Here is a 14857-nt window from a genome sequence, read left to right as displayed (position 1 = left end):
CCTAAATTAAGATCTGTCTTTGGGACCTTTCACTTTTCTGTCCCAATATGCTCTTAGGTATATAATATTACTATTTCCTCAGTGATAGAGCTTAGGTATATAATATTACTATTTCCCAACACTGGATTTTTATTTTTGCTGTCTTTGCTTGCCTGACCTAACTTTTTAGGATGCATAAATTTGCTGAATCCTATTAGGACGTACTTTATTACATGATAATATGGCAAAAATATTATGTGACCTCCCCCGCCCCCTTAGATCACTGCCTTTCACCAAAAGATACACATACATATGGCAAAGGATAGACGTGAGGAAGCCTGTTGCCACGAGGGGAGATAAGTATATAAAAGTCTAAAAGAAGACCATAGATAATAGCTATTCACACGTTTAGTATTTGTGCTACTTGGTTCCTGCTGAGCGAAATACAACCTATACTTTATTATATAGCCATCTATGTGTCTTAACATTTGGTTCAACTCCCAGCTTTTAGATTTGCTAAGATAATTATGTTTCCTTATGTGTCAAGTTTTGGACAATTATTAAGTGCTTAGCTATGCCCAGAACCTGATTCTTTTTTTTTAAGATTTTATTTATTTATTTGACAGAGACAGACACAGTGAGAGAGGGAACACAAGTAGGGGGAGAGGGATAAGCAGGCTTCCCACGGAGCAGGGAGCTCGATGCGGGGCTCCATCCCAGGATCCTGGGATCATGACCTGAGCCGAAGGCAGACACTTAATGACTGAGCCACCCAGGTGCCCCCAGAACCTGATTCTTAAGTATTTTCTAACATGAGAAATTGTGTGTGCTAGGAAATGGGGGGTTATTTCAATAGTGATGTCAAAATGCTAGAATCCAGTCTTACATAGTGGGTATTTAAATTATTTCAATAATGATGAGACTATACATTTTTGTCTCTTGATTACTCCTGTGTATTTGAAAATGATACATTTCCTAGAGACAGTCTTAATCTTAAATTAAGGTAGATAATAGTAGCCCACTAGCCTCACATAATCCTCCCAGTAAGATTACTATTAAAGTTCATTCACTTATTTGACAAATACTTATGAAATATCTACTGTATCTGAGTTACCATAGAATAAAAATAATTAAAAGGCAGCTCCTATCCTCAAGGAACTTAAAATCCCATAAAATCCCACAATTATAATACTAGGTGGCATGTAATATATAACCAAGAGATGGTACAAATAACTTGATCTAGGTCCTCCTCAAGGATGGGTAGACCCTGCTTGTGCTCTTTCTGTCAGATAAATAAATAAAATTAAAAACAAACAAACAAACAAGGAGAGAATCTTTAAAAAAAAAAAGGCAGAAATGAGCAAATGAGTAACAGCATTAACAAAACCATGGAGAAAGGGAAACATCAAATGAGCATGTGAATATAGGCATACTTTGTTTTACTGTGCTTTGCTTTATTGAGCTTTGCAAATACTGCATTTTTTAAAAATTGAAAGTTTGTGGCAACCTTGTGCTGAGCAAGTCTATTGGTGCCATTTTCCAACAGCATTTGCTCATTTGGTGTTTGTGTGTCACATTTTGGTAATCCTCACAATACTTCTCTTTCTTTCTTCTCTCTCTCTCTCTTTTTTTTTTTGAGTAGGCTCCATACCCAATGTGGGGCTTGAACTCACGACCTTGAGACTGAATCCCACGTTGTACCAACTGAGCCAGCCAGGCGTCCCTCAAACATTTTCATTATTATTATATTTGTTAAGGTGATCTGTGATGTTATTACTGTATTGTTTTGGGCACCATGAACTGCACCCATATAAGATGGTGGACTTAACTAATAAGTGTTGTGTGTGTTCTGACTGCTCCATCAAATGTCCATTCCCCCATCTGTCTCCATCTCCTCAGGTCTATTTCCTGAGACACAACAATACTGAAATTAGGCCATGTGGACTCCTACATATCCTTCAAAACTTGGTTCAAATGTCACTTTTCCAATGAAGCCTATTTTGACTACCCTATTTTAAAATGTAACCAAGGTCGATTTTCTTTCCTTTTCCACCCCCATTGCTTACCACCTAACATACTACATAATTTATCCATGTATTATATGCTTATTGTTTTCTTCTCCCCACAAGAATGTTAACTACAGAGAGACAGATGTCTTTGCCTTTCATTCGCAAATATATCACAATCATCTAGAAGACTGCCTGACATATATGAGCACTCAGTACATATTTGCTGCAGTGCTGAGTACAGAACTGTTAAGAGTTCATAATCTTCTCAGGAGAGAAAAATTACTAAACAGTGTGAGAAATTCATTAAAAGAAAGATATACATAGTGTGCCATGAGAGCCCAAAGGAGAGGCACCTGGAAACATTCAAGGAAAGCTACTTCCAGAAGGTCATGATTGAATGAAATGAGAAGTGTAGGAATCTGCCATAAAAATAAAAGGTACTGATAGATTTGAGAACAGCGGATACTCTTTAGTTACACTGCAATAAATTGTCAGTAGCACCAAATACAGAGCTTCGTACAAGGTACATTTAGTACATGTTTGCTGGACTGAACCACACTATAGAAAAGACCAGATATGGTCTTTATGTAAGTGGAGAAAGGTCTGAAGGTGCAACCAAGAAAAGCAGAATCAGGACAGCATTATGTCAAGTAAATTTTGGGTAAATCGTATCAGTGGTGTCAAATGTTTAGGGGGTCACAAAAAGGATAAGGCTGGAATAAAGGCCTTTGAGTTTGGTCCATATCAGAGAACAGATTTAGTAGGATAACACAGAATGCAGACTGTCAGTATGTCAAACAAAAGTAGAGATAGCTTCTGAAAAGCTTACAAATACTTTCAAATGTTATCTTACATGTTATCATCCCATCTTATGGTTAGGACACAGAGACTAAAGGAAGTTGATCTGTCCAAGGCCATGCAGCCAGCAAGGGCTTGAAATAAGATATGGATTCAGCTTTTCTATTTTTTTTTAATTTTTATTTTTTAAATATTTTATTATTTATTTGACAGAATGAGACACAGCGAGAGAGGGAACACACGCAGAGGGAGTGGGAGAGGGAGAAGTAGGCTTCCTGCTGTGAGACATTTTATGAATATGGATGGAACACTGTCTAGGGTTACTTCCAAGCAAATGATTAACTTAAAAAATGTTAGTGCAGGCACCTTTAAACCTTAAGATATTACTTACATTATTCACATATTCAGGGAAATAAAGCTCTAGGATTAATTTTCTATAACAATTCAACACCCAAAGCCAAGGCCAAGTGATAATGCTGTCAATTTAATTTTTCCTCCTTTCCAAATATACTGAATGTACTAGAGTATGTGAAACAGATACCAAAGATATACTGTACAGGGTAAGCTTCAGTACTGAAATGGTATTTTTTTTCTGAATTAAACAGTAGTATTATGATCCCTACTATATAGATATAAAAAGAAAAATAACACAAACACATACCTGTGGGGCATATCCAGGAGGCACATAAATAGGAGGCACAGAACCATTTGGGGACATCATTGGAACCTGAGCAGGACCTGAATGGATCACAGAAATGATGTGTTAATCCAGGATTAGTTAGCAAGCTAATGTTGAAAACAATCTGAATTCCACTTTGAATACTTCATCTAAACTAAATGCTCAAATTAACAGTAACTATATTACTATGAAAAGAAATTCAGGTGATTCATCTGTTACAAAACAAAAATTTATCTTGTAAAGTGCACTGATTGTTCTTTATCTGCAGTTGAGTTTTTTAACCTATCTGATGATCATAATAGTCACCTGGGGAGCTCTTTTAAAACTCTCCTAGAGATTCCTTATTATGCTTACAGTGGGGTCTTGAGTCATTATATTTACTTCACAAAATATCTGGTCAATCTTATGATTATGCAAGTTAAGAAACACGGACCTAGAGGAGAATCAACCTAAACTTTGCATATAAAATCAATGAAAGATATAAAAAGCAAAATTCTAAAAACCAATAGAAAAAAAAGTCAAGAGGGAAGAGCAATAAGAAGAGTTAGAAATTTGGGACTTGCTTTGTTAGTGTTCAAAGCCTCTCGTGTAATATGTAAGTCATGTCTGTGGGGGCTTGAGAACAAAGTTAGAAAAATACTATACATGCATATTTAGCTAAGGAACAAGTTTTGTTTCTTAAACCAAAAAGTTCCGGGGGGAAAAAAAAAGGAAAATTCAGCTTGTTTTATTCCATGTTTTCTTTCATTTTTACTGTTATCCTTTCCAGATAGCTTTTATAAATATTATCTCATTTATCTTCTCTCTTAACGTTTGTGGGATAAAATAGGCATTTTGGGAAGGTGTGTTTTATTTTTTCTAGTAACTAAAATCTTGCTTTATGTAACTTTTTTTAAAAAAAGCATCTCACCTTCAAATCCTTTTTTCCTTGTAACTTTAGACTACACTGTCCCCTCACCCATTAGTTTTTAATAACTTGAAATTAAACCTTCTCAAGGATCCTCACTCATTTCTTAGGAATAAACGTACCCAAGAGTCTAATGAAGAATGTAATGGGGGAAGAGTTCTTTTTATATGTGGAATTTCAACCTGCAGAGTACACATAATGGATATCAATTATAAAAGAAAAGAAAGAGGAAAAGCTTAATCATAGAGCAGAAGAGAAATAATTTCACTGGTAACATCATACATACTTCAGGAAACAGAATGAAGAGCATGGAGGTTACAGCAAATCCAGATTACAGCCACCCGCTTTTCAAGGAAGGAGAGGAGTGACAAGCAAGCAAAAAAGTGGTTCGTGGTGGGTGCAGGGGAAAGATGGTGAGACACAGGGAAGGAAAGAGAAAAGAGAATGTAGGAAAAGGTGGGTGCAGGGGGGTAAATGCTAAACAGTGGTAAAGGAAGAAGGGAGGGAAGAAAAGAGGATAGAGAAGAAAATACAGGCAAGAAAGGAGGGGAGGGGACAGAGGAGGACAGACAACTGGAAAAAGGGAAGGGTGAAGGAGAAGAAAGAGTGAACAGGGCTGGAACAGAGGAAGAGAAGGGGAGGGGAAGAGAGGTAAGTGGAGGGAGTGAGGAAAGAAAGAAGAGATAGGGAGCGGGAGGGAGAGAATAGGTTAAAGACTCAAGTGGGTATGAGGAAGTAAGGAGCTTACGTGTGTGTGTCTGCGCCGGGGCAGACTACCAAATTATGCTATATATGACTATAAAAATAACTTTTCTTTTTTAAAAAAGATTTTATTTATTTATTTGACAGAGCGAGCGTGAGCATGAGTGGGGGGGGGGCGGTGCAGGCAGAAGGAGAGGAAGAAGCAGACTCCTCACTAAGCAGGAAGCCTGATGCGGGACTCATCCCAGGACCCTGGGATCATGACCTGAGCTAAAGGCAGATGCTTAACCGACTGAGCCACCCAGGCGCCCCTAAAAATAACTTTTCAACAAAATATTCTTCCCATCCCAAACAAGCCCACCAAATACATGAAGTTGTTCAGAATATTTTCTTAAAATAGCTAATTATATATAGCTAATACTAACTTACTATATGCTAGGGCTTTTGTCTTTTTTCTCCTCCTAATCATTCTACAAGTAGGTAAGTATTATTATTATTACTCCCCATTTTCCACACGTGGAAATTAAGGTAGAGAAATTAAGTTTGCCCTAGTAGAAAAAGAATTCAAAACCAGGCAGTTTCATTTAAGGATACAGCTTTACAACATATTTAGTAAACATTAAAATACTATGCATTACTGGCAACTGATGTAATTTGAGGCTCCAAATTCTAAGGAAAATTAAAGCCTTCATTATCTTTAAAAAACAAGAGAGAAAGGAAGAACAAAATTTTCCTACATTTAAGCCAACATTAGCCTATTAATTTACAAAATAAGACTTATGAGGTATTTTATACCTCTAGGCAAGAGAGGATTTATCTAAAACTTACCTTTTAACTTCTCTATGCTGGACTCAATAGAAAATGAGAACAGTTTTAAGAAAATCCTGGTTTACGTCTATTAGCTGGTTTATATAAACCTATAGTAAACTAGCTTTATGAATCCTGAAACTGGCTTAGATACTATTTATAACATGTGAAATTTAGCTGGGAACCAGAAAGAGAATTCATCAAAAATCCTACTTGTAATCTTAGTAAAGGAAATTAATATTTTTGAGCTTCTACTAAATGTGCCAGGGACTATGGTTCCTTTCACATGTTGTCAAATTTAATTCTTACATCAAGTCATCAGAATAGATTTTTGTTGTTTTTCAGCCACCAGAGTAAAAAATAAGTTATTGCTGATTACATTTAAAATTGCAAAACTACACAGCTGCTCTGGATTGCCCCTCTTTTACTAAAAATATAAATACATAAATACTACATAATTACAATTCAAACCATATACTTTGAAAGCTGCTTTATAGTTTATATTTTAGAACAAAATTCTACTGTATTCTTTAATTATACTTACGTGTGATACTGTAAACAGAACAAACCCAACCTAAAATAAACTATCAGTAAATACATTACTAGTTGCAGTCCAGGAATAATAATTAACTCATTTCCCTAGGAAGTAATCATTTCACTCTAGCAAATAAATTTTCTTATCCTGAGGCAGAAATGGTACATGGTTAATTTTTTTAAAGACAATTCATGGATACCATATTTAATATGTAAAATACTGGTATGAAATAACATCCAACACTGAACACATAAAAGTCCCATTATATAAACATAGTAAATACAATTTAAAAAACTACAATATTTACCGCACCACTTCAGTTGCTATTTCTGTCTACAGCAGCAAACCCCTAAAACCTTCCATGCTTAATGATGTAAATGTTTGTTTACCCCCTTAGTTTCACCAATACTTTTATTGTTGAATAAAATATTGAAAATACTAAAAGATTAACTACAAATCCTGTAAATGCAGTGGAGGAGGGGAGGGTATTCTGTCCCAGTAAAGAAGCCAAATCTGTTACAAATTGTACCATTAAATGCACATCTGGCACAGGAGTAGCTATATCTGAACAACTGTAGATACACCCAGTAGCTCCTTAATAATCTACATGATCTAAGCAAAATCTACCCCAAAACATAAAGCTATTAAAATAATTTTTAAGGGCATATTTCCTATTCTAAAACCTTGCAGAAGAGCAAACAATTCTTATTCACCAATTGTCTTAAGAAATTTGAGAAGCCCCTCACCTCCATTCCTTAAAAAGGGCCATCAGTAACTTAATAAAGACAATATTTCATCTACTCTAAGTTAAATTCTTTATTTTTTCTTTATTAGCCACGTTCACATTTAAAGAGGGTTTTTTTTGTTGAAATGCAAATTTGAGTTTAAATTCTTAAAATGCAATGGGCTGCTGACGTGCTACACACTCTCTTTATAAGCAAGCTTTCACAATGGCTTCCAAATAATCTGATGCCAATATTCTGATTTTAGTGGTAAAAAGAAAAACCTAGTAAAATAAAGGCGCTTGAAAAGAATACTCCATGGAATATAAAATCAGCCCATCTCCAAATAGAGTCTAATCTTATAACTACATGGCTACGATTTAAAAATATTTTTACTGCCACAGATTTGGCATCTATTAAAAAGATACACACGGCATGACTTTAGATTAATACAATGCTTTCTATGTTTTAAAATAAAAGAATGTTCAAAAACAGCAAATCTTACCACTCATTTTGTTTTTACAGTAGCAGCAGAGAACAAAATCCAACAAGGAAACAGCGTAGTACACGTTAACAGCTTTAATTGGAGAACGGTTCCGCTTTTTTTTTTTTGCAAAGCAGTGAGAGGAAAAGATCCTTTGACCGAGTCACGTGATGCTTATCACATGACTTGCAGTGACCCGCGGAAAGGGAAGGGGGAAGCAAGCAAACATTCCCCGCTGCCAGGCTGCCAGTGTTTGGGATATAGTAAATGATTGAATGGTTTCTACTGCTGCTGCCTTGAATTTTGTGATCTTTCAGACTTCCTCATGAACTAACCCAAAAGCTCATCAAAATACACGCACAGAAATACATATTTGATGTAAAACTGGTTTTTGTTTTCATTTTCCCTCCTATATAACGATAGGCATTATCTTCTAATTCAGTTTTTACAGCCTGCTACTTCATTTATAAAGTTTAAGATATATATAACATTTATTAATTTAGAGGATTCACTTGATAGATGGCATTCTTGCTCATGTCCATAAAATCTTAAAAGACAGGCCACAGTTCAGGATCAGAGCCCTCTACCCAAGCTCCCCTGGAGATCAGGAAAGAGACCAAAGATGTTACAAGTGAGGGGAAGAAGACTCTAAGAACTTTTGGAGGTCTTTTCATTACTTTATGGTGCTATGTAAGCTAAGGAAATTTATTAATAGCTAATACAAATGTATAGGTAATGATAATGATTGTGATATGTTTACAAGTTGCACAGTGGAAAAAAATAAATTTTGGTACCAAAAGATTTAAGTTTTAATAAAAGCTTCAATATTTTTTAGCAAGGCAATTTACTGCTCTACTTTGAGGCTGTTTCCTTTTTTTTTTTAAGATTTTATTTATTTGACAGAGAGAGCACAGAGGAAGAGAGAGGGAGAAGGCTCCCTGCTGAGCAAGGGGCCCGATATGGGACTCGATCCCAGTAACCTGGGATCATGACCCAGGCCGAAGGCAGCCGCTTAACTGACAGAGCCACCTAGGCGTCCCTGAGGCTGTTTCCTTATGTAAAAAGGTTAAAATAGTCAACATCGCAGCACTGTTCTGAGAATCAGATTAGATATATATAAAGTACTGAGTATACTGGTTGGCATGACTCAATAAATGATAGCTATTATTATAAATAAAAGTGTGATTGCTCTGTGTTTTCAAAAATAATAATTATATATCGCAGAGTATGTCCCAGGCACCATTTGGAGTGATTTTCATGTGTTAACTCAGTCCTCACAATAACTGAAGTAGGCATCAATTTAGGAGTAGGGAAACTGAAGAAGAATGCATGCAGTTAAGTAACTTGCCAACGGCACACAATGAGGCAAAGCCAGGATTATCTAATGATAAGGCTATTTTAAAAAAAATATGTAAACCATATTCAAAGCCCCACTCTTCCAAGAATATAGAAAAGAACTAGCAAGAGATATAACCTGGAGCAACAGGTTTCAATAAATACATGTCAGACACCCCAGAGGAGATAATGATGTGGGAAACAAAGGCAGAAGAAAAATTATTAAATTTCCTTACTACCTAGAGCCCTCTGACAAGTCCTTGAAACAGGCATAGTGACATTCCTCTAAGGACTCAACCGCCTTGATGTTAATACTTTGCTAAGAGCAAAAGGCAATTCTAATCTGACCACCCCCCCCATCCTGTAAGTCTATTTTAATGTATAAGAATTCCTTTGGAAACTTCCTTTATCTCTAAACCCTCCAAGATATGTGTTGGCAATCATCTCCCAAGCATATGGCCCACCGATATACACCTGAAGAGTCTCATGACTAAGGTTTTATTAGATGGTAATAAATGACCTTTTCCCAACAACAGGTAGCCCTCTCAAGGTCCTGGACACCTTGCTTCCAAAATTCCTTAGAGACTTACACTATCCCTAACCCCCTCCCAACTTGAAAGTATATAATGGGCCATTCCTCATGACCCCATTGCAGCTCTTTCTGCTCTTTCTGCTGTCTGTCCCCATGCTTTAATAAAATCATCTTTTTGCACCAAAGATGTCTCAAGAATTCTTTCTTGGCCATGGGCTTCGAACCCTAATAACCTCTTTCCTACATCAATAAGACACTAAAGGACCATTCTCCCAAAAGTGGCAAAGGGTAATTGTTAATTTCAAAGTTCCTACAGAAAGGCAAGCCTCCTGAAGAACGAGGCCTGAGAGTAAAGAGTGTCCTGGTCGCAATAGAATCTGCTTGTAAATGCTGAACTCAGCTTCTCAGCTGATCTTCAGTCCTTAAACAAAAAGCAAGCCCCGGCAGCCCGCTTCATTTTCGCTCATGTTCTCACACAGCTATGTTTCCATTTCTTAACTCTTTAATTGATGACTGCCTTCTCAATTCTTTCCACTGTGCTCACTAGAACCTTTCCCCTTATAAATAAATTCCCTTATATCCTCAACCTTTTCACAGAAGACCTGTTTATATATCTCCTTTAAATGAAATCTGGCTCCCCCCAGGACAATTTTTCTAGCAGCCCCTGGGAGCAGAGGATTCCCATTCTCTCCTGAGGCAGTTTCCAGATACCCCAAGGCTGCTTCCAGTTACCACTGTTGTTCCTGTATCACACTCAAGTTTCTTTTTCCTTGAGATCATGTCATATGAGTAGATCACCCTCTACCCCTTTTCATTGCTGCCATGCTCAGTTCTCATTTATTGAGAACTATGGCACCATGTTCACAGTTTTTCCCCTCTATGCCACTTTTTTTTTTTAAAGATTTTATTTATTTATTTGACAGAGAGAGATACAGCAAGAGAGGGAACACAAGCAGGGGGAGTGGGAGAGGGAGAAACAGGTGGAGCAGGGAGCCCGATGCGGGGCTCGATCCAGGACCCTGGGATCATGACCTGAGCTGAAGGCAGACGCTTAACGACTGAGCCACCCAGGCGCCCCTCCCCTATCCCACTCTTGTCCATAAGCACAATGACTTCAATGTTCAAAAAATTTAGGCTCAAACTTTCCTGAACTCTTCCATTCTGTTTTTAGTAACCCATGTTCAAAGACACATCCTGGAACTCACTTAGAATTCCACTATCTTCATCTTTGAAATCTCAGACTTTCATGTTTCAGTCTCTGGCTACCACATCTATCTTTCATCTCTTCCATTTCTCTTTCTTCTATAACATCTGTTTTTTCTCATAACGATTTCCCTTTCCTCTTCATTGAACACTGCATTCATTGCCTGATTTCCTTTCCCATAGAGGTCTTTCTTTTACATCCCCTCCCCACAAAGTCCCCAATTTTAACCAGATAATTAACTTCTCTTAGATCTGAACTGTAGAATCAAATGTACTCAGACTGTCATGTTTGTAAATTTAGTTATCTCCAACCTCCAACCTCAGCCATCAGCATTGTTGCTGATGGAATGCTGCTCAGGAATCCTTTCAGAAATTTATTCCTGGTTAATAGCCCATCCTGTTTTCTTGAGTGATTATCAGAGATCTCCACCACCCTTTAAGGACTTCCCCCAACTGACCTCGATCACATATGTCAGCATGAATCTGAACTATTTCAATACTATTTACAAACTTTTCTCACCTCTTTATTCAATCTTCAGAAGAATCACCGTCCCTTCATTAAGTAAAAGCTATCTCTTCGCTTCTATTCTTGATCTGATTTCCATTTCGACTTCCACTAGCTCTTTGCTCTACTGGTTATTTTCTCTATTTTCAACTCTTCTAACAAGATTTAGCTCTCCACCCTCGTTATCCTCAGAGTTGCCGTGGGGTTCTAATGCCCAGAATTAGTGATGTGGTCCACACTTTCAAGAATTCTTCAGTTATAATAAGGACAATGTAAAATAGACATACTTCATGTTTCCTAAAGACCTTGTTAACTCAACAATGTGCATCAAACAATTTTCCCAGAGGAATAAACAAGGAGAAAGGATGCATCAAGAGCATTACAATTACAGGAATGCATCATGCAGTGAAGAGCATATTCTTCATTTTCCCTTTCTTACCTGATTATATGAGAATTCTAGCAAACTTAAAATGCACCTGCTTTTTATTTTCACAACACTGTCTCAAACATTTTGCAGAGGGTTCTCTTAAATCAATAGCCTGACATGTCACAGCGATTGTTTGGACTTCCTGGTAACATTTTAACACATTAACTATCAGCATTCTTGAACTACTGATTTTCAGGTAGATTTGTAAATACAAGCGCTAGGTGACATTTGGGTGACATTGTTTATATGCACTTATTGGGTACCAGGCACTGGTGTAAGTGCTTTACAGGTATTAACTCATTTAATCTGCATAATATCCCAAGTGGGATATTATTTCCATTTTCTAGGTAAGAAAACTAAGATACAAAGAGATTAAGTAACTTTCAAGGTCTCACAGCTAGTAAGCTATCAAAAGAATTGGGTGGTCTAGCTTTGAAACCTGTGTTCTTCACTTCACCACTACATTATGCTGCCTCTCTTGTTTAGGATATAACAAATATTACAAATTTTATTAAAATGAATGAGAAAACTGCAGAATAATACCAAAATTCACTTGAAGATGAACTACAAATAGAAAAGCACCAAACATTTGGATAGAAGACCCCACACAATACACCTCAAATATCTGCTAGTTACATATAATGATAACAAAGCAAAATGCACCTAAATATATCTCACTGAAACTCTTGTGAAGACTCTAAAAGTTTTTAGTAAGTGAGGGATATCATATGGGAAACAGTGAATTACTTAATACCTAAACCTGTTCCAAAAGTAACTTGAGGAGATTTAAGAGATACACACAGCAACAAAAAAAGCTAAAAAAACCCCTCAAAATAACATAACAAAACAAAACCCAAAACGAAATGTTGACAAACTGAAGAAAAGGAATAAGGCTGGTCTTAAGCCCTCTAGAGTTGGGCCATAAAATCTCTCTGGTTTGTATGAACTGAACTAAGATTAAAATTAAGACATCAAGGACCACAGTCAAGCTAGTCCTTGTCTTCTGTAGATCAAGTGTCTTAAATTGCCATAGAGCATAGCCCCAATTATTTGGCTTGACAAAAACTAAAGCAGGTATAACCCAATGATGACTTCTGTCATATATAAATTTCAGTAATGCATCAATAAATGTCTAACTTTAAGCAATATACCCTCAAAAACAGTTGCAAAATAAACAGCTAAGATAGTAAGACAGCTGAATCAGCTGACTTGCAAAAAGGGATTGTCAGCTATGAGGCAAATTAAAGTTGGAAGAGTTGACTTTCATTTTATAAACTTCTTTCTGGCAATAAATAAACAAGATCAGTGTTTATTAAGGCTGCTCTTAAACTGTAATCAGTCTGGGTCATTTGCATATTAGAAAATTTAAGAAGCAGACTCATTCAACTCAGTGGGTTCAAATCATTAAGACATGAATAGAGTGGGGATGTGAAATATATCTCATTCTACTCCTCTACAAATATATAACCAATTCTTCAAAAGATTGACTATGACTGTGATCCTGACTCTTGCGGCAGTATTAGGGGTACAGGTTCTGGATTAACATCTAAATAACATGTGTTAAGCTCATGCAGCTTAGACTGTAACTGATGCATGTCCATGTAGTCAAGGGACCTAGGAAAGGTCAGTGACATCTGCAACTAATCAAGTTCTCTATGGGAAGACTCCCTTCCTGGGGAGTAACTGACAATGACATATACAAATAATCTCAGGAAGATAAGGGGACCAAAGAATTAGAACCTATAACTTTATGGGCACAAGTCAAACTTTGTTTCTTTTAAATCTCTCTGATTTGCTTGCCCATGTTTTTCCTCTTTCCCTTTTAGGGGCCTTAGTCACCTTGCAGATCTGGCAACATAGCATTTTCTTTTTCTATAATTTCCCTCTTTAGAATATTAAACTAAGGTATCAACTTAATAAAAGTTTTACTTTACATGGCTCATGCCAATAGAAAGCAAAGTGAGGATCATCCTAAAACCAGGTATGTTTTTGGATTGACTGGGGTTGAGAGCAGCTGGATGAAGAGGCTAGATATTAGCTAGAGATTGGGCAACAGAACAGAGATATCTGTGTTCTGATGCAGTATTTCCCAAGTGTTTTGATTTATGTGCCAGTAAAATTTTAAAACAAATTCTGGGGACTCATTAAGGTAATGAGCTTTTTATAAGGCTAAATTATGACATTAAAGGGAAAGAAGGGGGGCGCCTGGATGGCTCAGTTGGTTGAGCAACTGCCTCCGGCTCGGGTTGTGATCCTGGAGTCCCGGGATCAGGTCCCACATCGGGCTCCCTGCTCAGCGGGGAGTCTGCTTCTCCCTCTGACCCTCCCCCCTCTCATTCTCTCTCTCAAAAGTAAATAAAATTAAAAAAAAAGGGAAAGAAGGAAGAAATTAAGAACAGAAGGAAGTCTAATATATTATCGCATCATTCATAAAGAATATTTTAACCTCAAAACAGAAGGGACTTCAGAATTTAAAAAAAAGTCTTTAAATTAAGTAAATTTAGCCTAATGAAGAGCCGCTACATTATCCTAATTTTTCCCATTTCTTAGACTGGTGAAATGTCCCTAAATCTACAGACAAGGATTTGGGAATAACTCTTAGTAGTAAGAGAAATAAGGATTTGTTTTTGAGGCTGGTTAAGCTCTGGTGATGCAAGAGGGAGAAAATAGAGTAGAGGCAGGATAACCATATTATCACCATCCAATCTAGAACACTCCTAAAAGTGAAAGAACAGCCTAAAAATCACTAGAATTACATAATTTGGAATAATTCCTTATTGATTGACAAATTGCTTTTATTACACTGAAGGACATGAAGAGTTCTATTAAAAATGTTATAAAAATAAAATGCTTTATTAAAAACATGCAAATATATTAAAGAATATTTTATGGACTTCTTTATATTGAATATTTGGATATTAGAGTAGTGTTAACGGAGCAATTACTCAGTACATACCCATGTATTTTAGTCAATCTATGAGCTGTATCCATCTCTTAATTCCGTATCTGTGGTGTATGACTGAAAATTTTTTTTCAATATAGTCTCATTTTTAATTTTTTCATAAAACTGCCTGCAACTGTTATATTTTATGGTTAATAACTTTGAAACTATTGATACTTTCAATTGACTCTTTTCTGTAATATTTTAACACTACGATATTTATATTCAGAGAATACTCTGATTCTTAGGTGCCATCTGGTAAGCTGGGAGCCAATGCTGCTAAGTAGAGGAT

At 36.6% G+C, this 14857-nt stretch overlaps 1 protein-coding gene across 6 annotated transcripts in view; it reads right to left on the bottom strand.

The window, feature by feature from the left end:
• FNDC3A (fibronectin type III domain containing 3A) overlaps positions 1–14857 on the bottom strand; it is a 155186-nt gene that overhangs the window by 63251 nt on the left and 77078 nt on the right. For 5 of the 6 annotated variants that reach the window (XM_027590846.2, XM_027590847.2, XM_027590849.2 and 2 more), the window contains one exon: positions 3448–3524. In XM_027590846.2, the coding sequence (XP_027446647.1) occupies positions 3448–3524 (77 nt within the window). Of the gene's footprint in view, positions 1–3447; positions 3525–7643; positions 7751–14857 lie in introns of those variants that run through there. The other variant, XM_027590851.2, reaches the window with a different exon arrangement.

The sequence above is a fragment of the Zalophus californianus genome, chromosome 3 (assembly GCF_009762305.2).
Source record: "Zalophus californianus isolate mZalCal1 chromosome 3, mZalCal1.pri.v2, whole genome shotgun sequence".
Classification (NCBI taxonomy): domain Eukaryota; kingdom Metazoa; phylum Chordata; class Mammalia; order Carnivora; family Otariidae; genus Zalophus; species Zalophus californianus.
Note: the sequence above shows the minus strand (reverse complement) of the source record. Positions and strands in the feature narration are given on the sequence as shown.